Here is a 13078-nt window from a genome sequence, read left to right as displayed (position 1 = left end):
CCACATCTCTGTGGAAGGAGGTCATTTTAGCTCTCCAGCTTTTGTGTAACTTTTCACCATTTTAAAAAGACAGGTGACTTTTCCCCCCTCATGATTGCTGCTGCACAAAATGCTTCAATTTTTGATGAAAGGCACATCAAAAATAAGCAAGAGACAGTACTTCAGTGTTTGGAATATTGAGGTGTAGCGGGGAGGAAATTTTGCTTTGTATAATTCAGTAGAAATGCCATCTAAATTAGACCAGCTGTTTTTGAAGGCCCAAAGGAGAAGAGCTTTTTTGTTCTCATAAAATAACACATTACAGCGCCCTGTGAAATACGCCAAACCGAAAGCCACAGGAAGTAACATGTGTTAAGAAATGACTCAAATGCACACACAACACATGACTTTTTCTCTTTTTCCATCATCTGTAGTGAGTCTCCTGACATGATAAAGAAGTGGGGTGAATCTTTTGACAATCTGATTTCACAGAAAGGTTTGTATGACATATTTTTAGCTGGAATTATGCTTCATTAAAGTTCTGTCTTTTTTCTTTCACATTGCAAGGGAACTCAAAACATTTTCATGGCTCATTATGATTATTCTTTGGAGAAGGACTTAACATATGTAAAAATGAAGCACTCTATTGTCTACAATTTCAAATGGCAAATTGATTACTGTAGAAAAAACCTTTGCATTTGATCAGAATGCATATTTGAAAAAAATGTAGAAGTGACTGTGTTTCTCCAGAAAAGTATTCAGTAAACCAAATTGTCCAAAGAAAATAAAACTGCTAGTTGAATGAATAATTAATTCTATACAAAACAGAAAAGAGTTTTCTATCAATATCTCTTAGGGCCTTTCCACACTGTCCTTTATTTTACGATCTGATCCCAGATTATCTACTTTAAACTGGAATAGATGAGTCCCCACTGCCAGATAACCTGGGATACACTGATAATCTGGGATCAGATCATGGACGATAGGGGCAGTGTGGAAGGGCCCCTAGTAACTTGGCTGGGGTGGCTGGAGGATTCTGGAAGTTGAAGTCCAAAAGCTAAATTGGTTTGGTTATGCAGTATGTGGTTTATAACATACTAGCCGTCCCCTGCCACGCATTGCTGTGGCCCACTTTGGTGGTCATGGGGGTTCTGTGTGGGAGGTTTGGCCCAATTCTATCATTGGTGGGGTTCAGAATGCTCTGTGATTCTAGGTGAACTATAAATCCCAGTAGCTGCAACTCCCAAATGTCAAGATCTATTTTCCCCTAAGTCCATCTGTGTTCATATTTGGGCATATGGAATATCCGTGCCAAGTTTGGTCCAGACCCATCATTGTTTGAGTCCATGGTAGTCTCTGGATGTAGGTGAACTACAACTCCCAATCTCAAGGTCAATGCTCACCAAAACCTTCTAGTGTTTTCTGTTGGTCATGGGCAGGGGCGGCTCATCCATTACTCAAAGTAAGCGGTCACAGTACACTTTTTTTTTGCCAGGGGTGCAGAGGCGCCTCTGTAAATGCCCCTCGACCACCACTTGAGGAGCACCCCCTCAGCTCACAACAGCCCTAGCAGTCCGGGGGAAGCCTTGGCAACCCATTATGCAAAGTAAGCATTTGCAGTATAGTTGATTTTGCCCAGGGGCATTCTTGAGGTGCTCTTGGGGGAAAATAGACCTTGACATATGCGAGTTGTAGTTACTGGGATGTATAGTTCACCTACAATCAAAGAGCATTCTGAACTCCACCAATGATGGAATTGAACCAAATATGGCTCACAGAACTCCCACAATGAACAGAAAATATATATCAATGATTGGTTGGGGGGCGGCACCAAAATACTGTTTGCTTACCGTTGAAAATTACCTAGGGCCGCCTCTGGTCATGGGAGTCCTCTATGCCCTGGTTGGTTCAATTCTATCATGCTATTTGATTGTAGATGAACTATAAATCCCAGCAACTAAAACTCCCTATCTATCTATCTATCTATCTATCTATCTATCTATCTCTATGGCTAGATGGCTTTTTGTCAGGAGGACTTTGATTACATTTTCTTCTAGTGTTTTCTGTTGTTTATGGGAGTCCTGTGTGTCACATTTGGTTCAATTCCATCATTGGTGGAGTTCGGAATGCTCTTTGATTGTAAGTAAACTATAAATCCCAGCAACTACAACTCCCAAATGACAAAATCCTAAATTTTTGAGTGATGGTCACTCCTTGTGTTGTGAGACGTTTTGTTGCCAAATTTGGTGTGATTTCGTTCATTGGTTCTTTTGTTTTTAAGGTACTCATTATGCACGGAGCATTTTTATATAGATAGATAGATAATAAGACTAAACCCAGAACTGCAAAATAATTTGTCATTACTTTACTCTTGGTGATGTTGGAACACATTATGTTCCTCCTTTTCAAAGGGAAAGCATCTCTTTTAGCCTATAATGTAAACTTTTATTTATTTATTTTAAAAACCTATTTACTTCACATGCATGGATAAACCATGTTTTTTAGGGAAAATGTATGGCCTGCTCCCTGAAATGGAATTGGGGTGAAATCTGGGGTGAGGTGGTTGGAAGGTGGGATAGGTTGGTGAGTTGTTTCTTATGTCCAGCAAATGTGGGGTCACAATTTTAAAATTCAATCAACCAGAGGATAGCAGGTCTTCTGAAATACTCAGTGAATGTTGTAGAAGAAGATTTACTTCAGAAGAATGCGGCTGAAGATATTGGAAGAAAGGATTCTGGTTGAGGTAATGAGTTACTCCTTTTAAAAAGGTTTTTTCCAATATCTTCAGCCGCCTTCTTCTCAATAAATGGACATGAGTCTGAAACTGAACAAGGAAATATTTATTCAAGGATAAATACAACATTTGATGGTTATTCTGTATTCCTTCAAATGTTGTTACAGTTGACTTTAGTTAACAGTTTCCAATATATTTCTCAGTATGGCTATTACTTCCACCAGACTGTTTTTAAACTTATTCCACTGCAAAGTATCTTTCTTTTCTTAATTGACAATTCAAGGCACTGACTTGCCTTTTTCTCCCTTCAGCTATCCTCACTGAAGTTATGGATTTCTATTGGGGTTTCTTTTCCCCTTAGCTCACAAGCTAATTACTAATTTAAACAGGTCCAATTGAAGCTGAAAACTAAAACCCCTGGGTTCTGTTTATCCACACACCAGAACCCAACTTCCACTTTGGTCCACTGACTAAAAGAAAGTGACTTTTTAAAATGCCTGCCCCTGCCAAGTGGCAGTTAGCTCCGCCCCTTTGGCTTCTCTAACTTGGATACATTCTAACAGCCGGTTCCGTCACTATGGCAACACCTCAGCTCAGGCAACCCATCAGCTAGCTTGCACCTATCATATCCCAACATCAGTAAGCACATTTAAAACATATTGTCGAAGGCTTTCATGGCTGGAATCACTAGGTTCTTGTAGGTTTTTTCGGGCTATAGGGCCATGTTCTAGAGGCATTTCTCCTGATGTTTCGCCTGCATCTAAAACATAGATTATAATTAGCTATTTCGTTACAGCCCTCCTGGTAAATTCTGTTAGGGCATGGGGCCATTGAAACCACACACACCCCTTAAAAGAAGAAGAAAAATTAACAGGCACCATGCCTCCTCTCCAGCAGGCCTCCTCGCATGTCATTTCTATGCTATATTTATGAATATATGCCCCAGGAGGCCTGCCGGAGAAGAGACATAGTGCCTGGTAAGTTTTTATTTTAAGGGCTTTTTTCTGGGGGGGGGGGAGGGTATTCTCCTTGCTTCTCTGGGCTTTTGGAAGCCGGAAGATCAGGATGGAGCCTGTCTGGAAGGGCCCCCAGTTCACTGGTGGGAGACTGAAGGCATGAGGCTGGAGTAGGACTCGATGAGAGGCAGGGAGATGGAGGATGCCTACAGTGCTCGTAGAATCATAGAATCATAGAATCAAAGAGTTGGAAGAGACCTCATGGGCCATCCAGTCCAACCCCCTGCCAAGAAGCAGGAATTTTGCATTCAAATCACCCCCGACAGATGGCCATCCAGCCTCTGTTTAAAAGCTTCCAAAGAAGGAGCCTCCACCACACTGCGGGGCAGAGAGTTCCACTGCTGAACGGCTCTCACAGTCAGGAAGTTCTTCCTCGTGTTCAGATGGAATCTCCTCTCTTGTAGTTTGAAGAGAGGAGAATCCATCTGAACATGAGGAAGAACTTCCTGACTGTGAGAGCCGCTGCTCAGATCATTACTCAGTATGGAAGGACACTGGGAAGGGGATTGGATTGAGAGAGTGTGGATGGAGGAAGAGTTGTGAGCGGATTTCCAGGACAGGCAGTGAGAGCAAGACTTGGAGGGGGGGGGGGAGGAAGGAAGTAGGGAGATGAGGAGAGATCTGCCAAAGTCCTGTGAGAATGCAAGGGGGTGTACTGGTTTCTAGTTTTATGCATGCTGGGAGGAAAAAAAATAGCTATTGCCAACACAGTGAACTTTCAGAAATGCTTTTTTGTACCAAAGTGGCTGCAGTGAGAGGAAAATGTGTGTCTTTCAAAACCAATTTAAGTTCAGATTTAAACTGGTGAGTGTGGCATTCGTGTGGCATTAGTCCTATAATGTGTTATAAACAATGACTTAATAATGTATTGTCGAAGGCTTTCATGGCTGGAATCACTAGGTTCTTGCGGGTTTTTTCAGGCTATATGGCCATGTTCTAGAGGCATTTTCTCCTGACGTTTTGCCTGCATCTATGGCAAGCATCCTCAGAGGTAGTGAGGTCTGTTGGAATTAGGAAAATGGGTTTATATATCTGTGGAATGACTGGGGCGGGGCAAAAAGCTCTTCTCTGCTGGAGCTAGGTATGAATGTTTCAACTGACCACCTTCATTAGCATTAGAAGGCCTGGCTGAGCCTGGGGGAATCTTTTGTTGAGAGGTGCTAAGATGTGCCTGGTTGTTTCCTCTCTGCTGTTTTGCTGTTGTAATTTTTGAGTTTTTTAATACTGGTAGCCAGATTTTGTTCATTTTCATGGTCTCCTCCTTTCTGTTGAAATTGTCCACATGCTTGTGGATTTCAATGGCTTCTCTGTATAGTCTGACATGATGGTTGGTGGTGTGGTCCAGCATTTCTGTGTTCTCAGATAAAATGCTGTGTCCAGGTTGGTTCATCAGGTGCTCTGCTATGGTTGACTTCTCTGGTTGAAGTAGTCTGCAGTGCCTTTCATGTTCCTTGATTCGTGTTTGAGCGCTGTGTTTGGTGGTCTCTATGTAGACTTGTCCACAGCTGCATGGTATACGGTAGACTCCTGCAGAGGTGAGAGGATCCCTCTTGTCCTTTGCTGAACGTAGCATTTGTTGGATTTTCTTGGTGGGTTTGTAGATTGTTTGTATGTTGTGTTTCTTCATCAGCTTCCCTATGCGGTCAGTGACTGAATAATGTTCATTGGATTTCTCATATGAATTCAGCCAAAGAGATTGCAAATGGGAATGTGCCCCATTTAACCTTTAGAAACAGAAGTAAGAAGGAAGCTAGCTCATGTAAACGAGAACACTGTGACATCAGCACCCAATAGTCCAACTCACTTCCTCTTCCATCTTCTCTGTTTGAATATTTGGAAACTCCAAGCCACAAATGTCATTCCTTCACCTTTCAGCCATTCTCAATATTTGATAGGGTTCCTATCCATGTGGGGAAATGAATATAATATCCAGAGTTTGGATATATCTTTTAAGATTTCCTCAAAGCATTTGAAAATGATTAGATACCGGTATTTGCCACACTATTATGTTTTGTTTTGTTTTTTTTAAAAAATAATAATCCTATTTTCCTTTTAGTGTTTTTTACTACATCACACTAGAGAATGAATCCACTTTAAATCCAGTTTCTGCCTCCTGCTGAATTCTGGGGTTTGTAGTTTAGTGAGGCTGTTAAAGGCCCCTCCCTAAACTACAAACCCCATAATTCTGTAGGAGGCAGCAACTGGATTTAAAGTAGATTCATTCTCTAGTGTGATGAAGTGGTTTAAGTGTAACTTGTTTACACTTTTCTTACCAAAGTGTGACTAGCCAAAATTGCCAATGGTGTTTGCAACACGTTCTGATTAAACTTTAATTTTTATCTTTGAGATGTCTCCATGATTCAAGTGTCATGATTGATTGCTTTGAGCTGGTGCAGTTAACAGTGTACACAAAAACTTACGTGTTAGACTTCCTAACAAGGTGTGAGCTGAGAAGTCTCATGAAATCTATTCCTTAAATTTAGATATTAAAATAATCTGAAACAGTGTATTTACTAGGCCTGGGTAACAACGCAAAAATTTGTTTCTAAAATCGATTCGTTTTGGGGGGTTTTTGCGTTTCGTTATTTAAAAGAATTACAAAATTTTCCTTTAAAAAAGTTCGGTATTTACGAAATTTCGTTATTATTAACGAATTGATTCGTTAAGATGGCGGACCCCCCGCGCATGCGCAAATCACTTTTTTTCTTTTTTTTAGAATATTTTTTGAACTTTTTTAAGAATAAAAGAAATATTTATCAGAAATATTTAAAAATGGAAAATTAACAAAATGCTTGCCCTGTTGTGGAGCGAACACAGCCACAGGACAGGGACAAACACACACACAGTCACACAAGTTTTTTTTCTTTTTTTAGAATATTTTTTGAATTTTTTTAAGAATAAAAGAAATATTTATCAGAAATATTTAAAAATGGAAAATTAACAAAATGCTTGCCCTGCCCTGTTGTGGGGCAAAAACAGGGCAAAGCCTCCCCGCTGCTCCCAGCCCAGGTCCTTAAACCGCCCTCGCTCTCCCAACAATGAATGTGAATGAATGAATGAATGCAAGCAATGAATGAATGCAAGCAAGCCAAGCCTCCCTCCCGCTGCCCTTTAAAAGCGGCTCCGCGTGGCCCGCCCAATCACAATGAGCCACGGTGCTTGGGAGCGCCGGATTGGCTCCTGGTGCACCCAGCATCCTCCATCCCTAAAACGTCATTTCCGAAACGGGCGGAAGCTCGTAAAAAAGATGGAGGATGCCGTTTCGATATTTAAAAACACTTCCGGGTTTGAAAATAAGTTTTGTAATCATTTTGTAATTGTTAAAAATAACGAATATTTAACGAATTACAAAATTAACGAACGAAACCGCCCAGGCCTAGTATTTACCACTGCTATGCGTACATACATGGACTACAGCCTGTATGTAAATTTCACTATTTACATGCAGAAATAAACTTGCAAATCACAAAAATACTGAAATGAGCATTTCTGACATGTATTTTCATTTCATTTTGAATTCTTTCTGTCTGCTCCACAGCACCAAATCCATAAACCAGTGCATTTCTTCACAAGTTAACTTAATCTAAATTCTACAGACACAATGCATTATACAAAACTAACACTTCAAAAGTCAAAATCGCCCAGAAGGGAAACATTGGTCTCATTGTTTTTTTTCTTCTCTAGCATAAATTCCTACAGATAAGAAATATGCAACTTTCTACATTGTAAACCTGCTTTGTGCATAAAGTAATAGCTGAAGTTTCATTATCTAGCCTCAGTACACTGTTCAGGGGGCAGTAAATGGTAATATGCATGAAATCTGTTCCCTGTTTCAGCCAGCAAGAACAAGTACATTCAAAATAGGATTTCTTCCCAAAGTTTTCTCCCATGCTAGTTGAAGGCATCAAAATTAGTGTCAAAGGTGGCTTGGTGGATCTGTTTCTGCAAAGCAGTGAATCCCATCTTGATTTTAATGTGTCTCCTGTCATAGCTGTTCCAAGTTGTACAGAAGATTTCCAAGTGCCAAACATAAAAAAGTCCAGCGTTGCATGGGTGCCTATTAACTTTAGAACAGGAGGAATAGCAAAATGCAAATTTCAAGGGGAAATCTAGAAATGCATAAGTGGGGAGAATGTGTTGTTGTAGGTTTTTTCGGGCTGTATGGCCATGGTCTAGAGGCATTCTCTCCTGACGATTCGCCTGCATCTATGGCAAGCATCCTCAGAGGTAGTGAGGTCTGTTGGAACTAGGAAAAAGGGTTTATATATCTGTGGAATGACCAGGATGAGACAAAGGACTCTTGTCTGCTGGAGCTAGGTGTGAATGTTTCAACTGACCACCTTGATTAGCATACGATGGGCTGACTGTGCCCGGAGCAAACTTTTGTTGAGACGTAATTAGATATCCCTGCCTGCTTCTTCTCTGTTGTTGTGCTGTTGCAATTTTAGAGTTTTTTAATACTGGTAGCCAGATTTTGTTCATTTTCATGGTTTCTCCCTTTCTGTTGAAATTGTCCACATGCTTGTGTATTTCAATGGCTTCTCTGTGTAGTCTAACATGGTGGTTGTAAGAGTGGTCCAGCATGGGGAGAATGTTTTTGTATATAGTTAAGTTTTCATATAGATTTTTTAAAAGATGTAGAATAGTTAAGAAACAGAATACTATATTTATGTGTATCTACAAAATGGATACAAACCAGATGCATCCACCACCTTATCACTTAAATGATATGTTGAACACATATTGTTATCCTAAAACCCAGAGGCAATTTTTAAAAACTAAAAAAAATGTTTGAATGGCTGTTTATAATAAAAAAAACATTTCTAGAAGTTATGGGCTAGGCTTTCATGTCTCCTTTAAACCATTTGTATTTCTGGTTACACAAATACAAATATAACAAAAAAAATTAGGGAGAACAGTGGTAATCTAATGTTGCTGGAAAAAAAATGAAATATAGATATTTGTGTTAAAACGGTGGTTGGGAAAATGCAATGTACTTTATTACCTAGGAAGTCCTGTATATATCTAATAATGTCAGCTATTTGCTTTTTTCCATTTGCAGCTGGAGTGGATACATTCACACGCTTCCTAAGAAGTGAGTTTAGCGAAGAGAACATTGAGTTTTGGATGGCATGTGAAGATTACAAGAAATGTAAAGATGCTTCTCAACTTTCAGGCAAAGCACAGACAATTTATGAAACATTTATTGAAAAAGAAGCACCAAAAGAGGTACAGTGAACAAGGTCCTATTTATACAATCGGTTTTCTATTCATTTGTGCAGAGGAAGTCAACAGGCATACTTGGGAAAATATCCCATCAAACATGGTGAGAATAATCCTGAACAAACGTGCTTAACAATGCACAACTTGAACTTGTCTAATAGGTGCCCACATTTTGAAAACATACCAGGAAAATTATGGCACAGATTCCCTCAACAATATCAAAGGAAAGGAGAAATGTAATTTATCTGCCTCAGAACATTATCTGTCCATATTTGATGCTAATATCTAGAATTACTCCATCAGTCTGCTAAAATAATAATTACAGGCACAATTACTATTACATTCAAGCTATTACTATTACATTGGCAAGATTTCAGATAATGAACCAAATGAATAAAACAAATCACCAGTTAAAACATTCAGAGTAAAAAAAATCATAATGCCTTAAGCAGCTAAAAAAGATTGATGACAGATTTGTTCCAAAATGCAATATTAAGCATGGCCTATTAGTGGCATATAACACACTTGATATATTGATCCAGGTTCTCATTTATATTCTACTAACAGAATTGCCATCATTATGTCAGATAGGGTTTGTGTGGACTATGAAGAAAAAGCCTGTATATAGTTTCACTGTTTTCTGTTCCTTGTGGAATCATTAATGGCCAAAACCTTGTTAGTGAGTTGCAATACTGAAAATCTAAATTACACAGTTGTAACCTAATTTTGGTCATCCAAGAGTTTGGAATATAGTTAATAATCATAATAATAATAATAATAATCATACCATCTCTCCAAAGGGACTCAGGACTGCTCACAGAAGTGCTTCTGGTTCCACATACAGACAACAATACATAATGTATTGCAACTAAAATCTCCCCTCCAAAAATCCCTCACTACCTTTAAGTTATATAGTAGGGCTGGGCGGTTTCGTTAATTTGTAATTCATTAATAATTCGTTAATTTTGTTGATTACGAAGCGATAACGAACCATTCTGGAGCAATTTTTTTAAAAAACGAATTTTTAAAGACGTTTTGTAAATGCTTCGTATTTCGGTATTGTATTCGTTTTGTTATTGTTCTGAGGTCGTTTCGTTATTATTTCCACATGTCTGGGCCAGTTTTATGGTTTAATTAGTGAAAAAAATTATAATATCACACCAACAGTCAACAACAGAGGGAGAGGGAAGCTTCAGAAGTTTTTGGAGGTTTTTTAGCGTATTTCACGGTCGCGTCCGCCATTAACGAATCGATTCGTTATTGTTTCGGAAATCGATTCGTTATTTTTTTACCATTTACGAAATTTCGTAAATATCGAACTTTTTAAAAGGAAAATTTTGTAATTATTTTAAATATCGAAACGCAAAAACCCCCAAAAAACTAATCGATTTTAGAAACAAATTTTTCCGTTGTTACCCAGGCCTATTATATAGTACTCAAAACAGACATTTCCAACTTATGGAAGAGAAAAGGGATTAGCAGATATGATTCCAGCTATTTTCCTGCAGATTAACATGGATCTGGGACTCCCTGAAGATCCCTTAGAGATCCCATCAGATGCTTGTTGCTACTCATCCATCTACAGGAAAATAGCAGGACACAACTCCACTGATTCTCTTACCATCCAACAATGAGATGGATGTGTTGACACAGATAAATCACTTTGCGGTTTTCACCCAATCCACCATGTGTTTGCCTGCACTCATATATGAATCCTGTGGGGAAATTGTACTCTCTTAGGCATCATTTTCCTCTAAAAGGATGTAAGGTGGTAGCTTCCTTCCATCAGCTGTAATGGCAAGCATTATGATGCACTGCAATTTCTCATGACCACTAGTTCCCATGGTGACAATGGATGACTCTTTTGATGTAATAGTGCTATTTCAGAGCATATCAAAGGACACAGAGGTATGATTAGCATTAGTGGATAGGTGGGCAAGCAAGTGATTGAGTGAGCAAGTGAGTGAAGCACTGGGTGGATGTGTGGTGAGTCAATAAGCACTTAAAGTGGAGAAGCTGACAAAATCAAGGTTGCAACTATTATGCAAAGAATTTGAAAATACTGAAACTGGGACCCAAAAAGTGGCGATCTGTTATGTGATGAAATATGGTAAATCTTGGGAAACTCCATCAATAATCTTTTTTGCTGTTCCCATATCCCTTAATTTTTTTCTAGGTTAACCTTGACTTTAACACCAAAGTGTGTACCAGTGAGAATATGAGCCATCCAACACTGAACACCTTTGATGCTGCACAGAACAAAATCTATGCCCTGATGGAACAGGACAGTTACCCACGTTTCCTGAAGTCTGACCTTTACTTAGATCTGGTCCATGGCCAACCACACGGCCGTTCTGCTCTTAGAAGGAGATCACGCTCTTTTACCTTCAATGAATTCAAAGATGTTCAACCAGATTTTGGGATCTGGATGTAAATAAATATATATTACATAACTTTTTGATGATAAGACATTACAGAGGATCATCACCACAGGTGGCTCTATGTGAGTGTAACTTCGCCAGATCCCATGGATGATCAGATCCAACGGATTTTTATTCTCAGGTTCATCCATTTCCCAGGAATCTGTGACAATGGCCTCAAGTGATCAGTTACCTGGTAAAGATGGCACTGCCATTTAATAACAAAGTGATATTCACTCAGACACAATGTTTCTAAAGTGTATGTGTATCTTTTCATGCCATGTACAAAATCTAAATAAAAGGTGATATATTAATCTACAGCCTTATACTCGGGGTACACCTACAATGTAAAATTACTGCAGTTTCACCAATTTTATTGTCATAGTTCAATGTTATGGAATCATAGAAGCTGTAATTTTACAACCACAAATCCCATGATACCATATAATGAGCCATGACAGTCAATGAAGTCAAACACTATTAATTCTACAGTGTAGATATGCCCTTAGTTAGCTGGGAATAAGAATCTTTGAACTCAATGTGTTTTACATCTAAGCAGGCAAGAGCAGGGCATGTGCATTGATATCGAAGGTCCCAGATTGAGTCCATGGCATTCTTGTGCATGTCAGAAAAATACCCTTTCTGAAAAAAAGGACATTGTAGTCTATTATTTCCAAATAAACTAAGTTAGATGGCTCAATAGTTTGATTTAATGTAAGACAGCACCTGTATATATACATTTCTTTCCATTCTATCAGCTAGCAGTTTGTCCTATGCCTATTATAACTTGATTAATTAAATATTTATTTGTTGATTCATGTACAAAACATTAATCTATTCTTCTCAAAGCAAAATAAAAAAACACATGCATTCTGCATAAGCAGACTTGGTTTATAGGCTTGGGTAACCATGGAAAAATTTGGTTCTAAACTCGTTTCGTTTTTAGGGGGGCCCTTGCGTTTCGTTTTTTTAAAGAATTCCGAAATTTTCCTTTAAAAAAGTTTGAAATATACGAAATTTCGTAAAATTACGAATCGATTTGTTAATGGCGGACGCGATTGCGCAATATGCTAAAAAACCCTCCAAAAAGGACAGGGGGAACTTCTGAAGCTTCCCTCTCCCTCTGTTGTTGACTGTTGGTGTGATAATTTATTTTTTATCACTGATAAAACAAACAACAACTATAAAACTTGCACCAGACATACGGAAATAATTACGAAACAATCACGAAGCAATTTCGAAACAATTTTGAACCAATTACGAAACAATTACGAAACAATACGAAATAAATTGGAAAAATTGTTTCGATTTTTAATTACTCCTCACAGTAGTCCTGCATGGCTCAATATTGGATCGTAAGCTAATTTAAATATGAATTAATAACAAATTACGAAATTAACGAACGAAACCGCCCAAGCCTATTGGTTTATAATCAGCAGTAGATTATGATGCAATCCTATGATTGGGTGCAAAGCCCATTGCACACAGTAAATCTGGTTGTGATTGTGCTTGCAATAGCAAGGCCAATCATTGAATAGTAGGCCTGGGCGGTTTCGTTCGTTAATTTTGTAATTCGTTAAATATTTGTTATTTTTAACAATTACAAAACGATTACAAAACATATTTTCAAACCCGGAAGTGTTTTTAAATATCGAAATGGCATCCTCCATCTTTTTTACGGGCTTCCGCCCATTTCGGAAATGATG

At 38.6% G+C, this 13078-nt stretch overlaps 1 protein-coding gene across 1 annotated transcript in view; it reads left to right on the top strand.

Moving 5' to 3' along the window:
- RGS18 (regulator of G protein signaling 18) overlaps nt 1-12593 on the top strand; it is a 28470-nt gene extending 15877 nt beyond the window's left edge. The window contains exons 3-5 of the mRNA XM_060774530.2: nt 414-475; nt 8792-8958; nt 11129-12593. Coding sequence (XP_060630513.1) covers nt 414-475; nt 8792-8958; nt 11129-11386 — 487 coding nt within the window. The 3' untranslated portion in view covers nt 11387-12593. The remainder of the gene's footprint in view (nt 1-413; nt 476-8791; nt 8959-11128) is intronic.
- Nucleotides 12594-13078: the final 485 nt, after the last annotated feature.

Source organism: Anolis sagrei, chromosome 4, assembly GCF_037176765.1.
Source record: "Anolis sagrei isolate rAnoSag1 chromosome 4, rAnoSag1.mat, whole genome shotgun sequence".
NCBI lineage: Eukaryota > Metazoa > Chordata > Lepidosauria > Squamata > Dactyloidae > Anolis > Anolis sagrei.
Note: the sequence above shows the minus strand (reverse complement) of the source record. Positions and strands in the feature narration are given on the sequence as shown.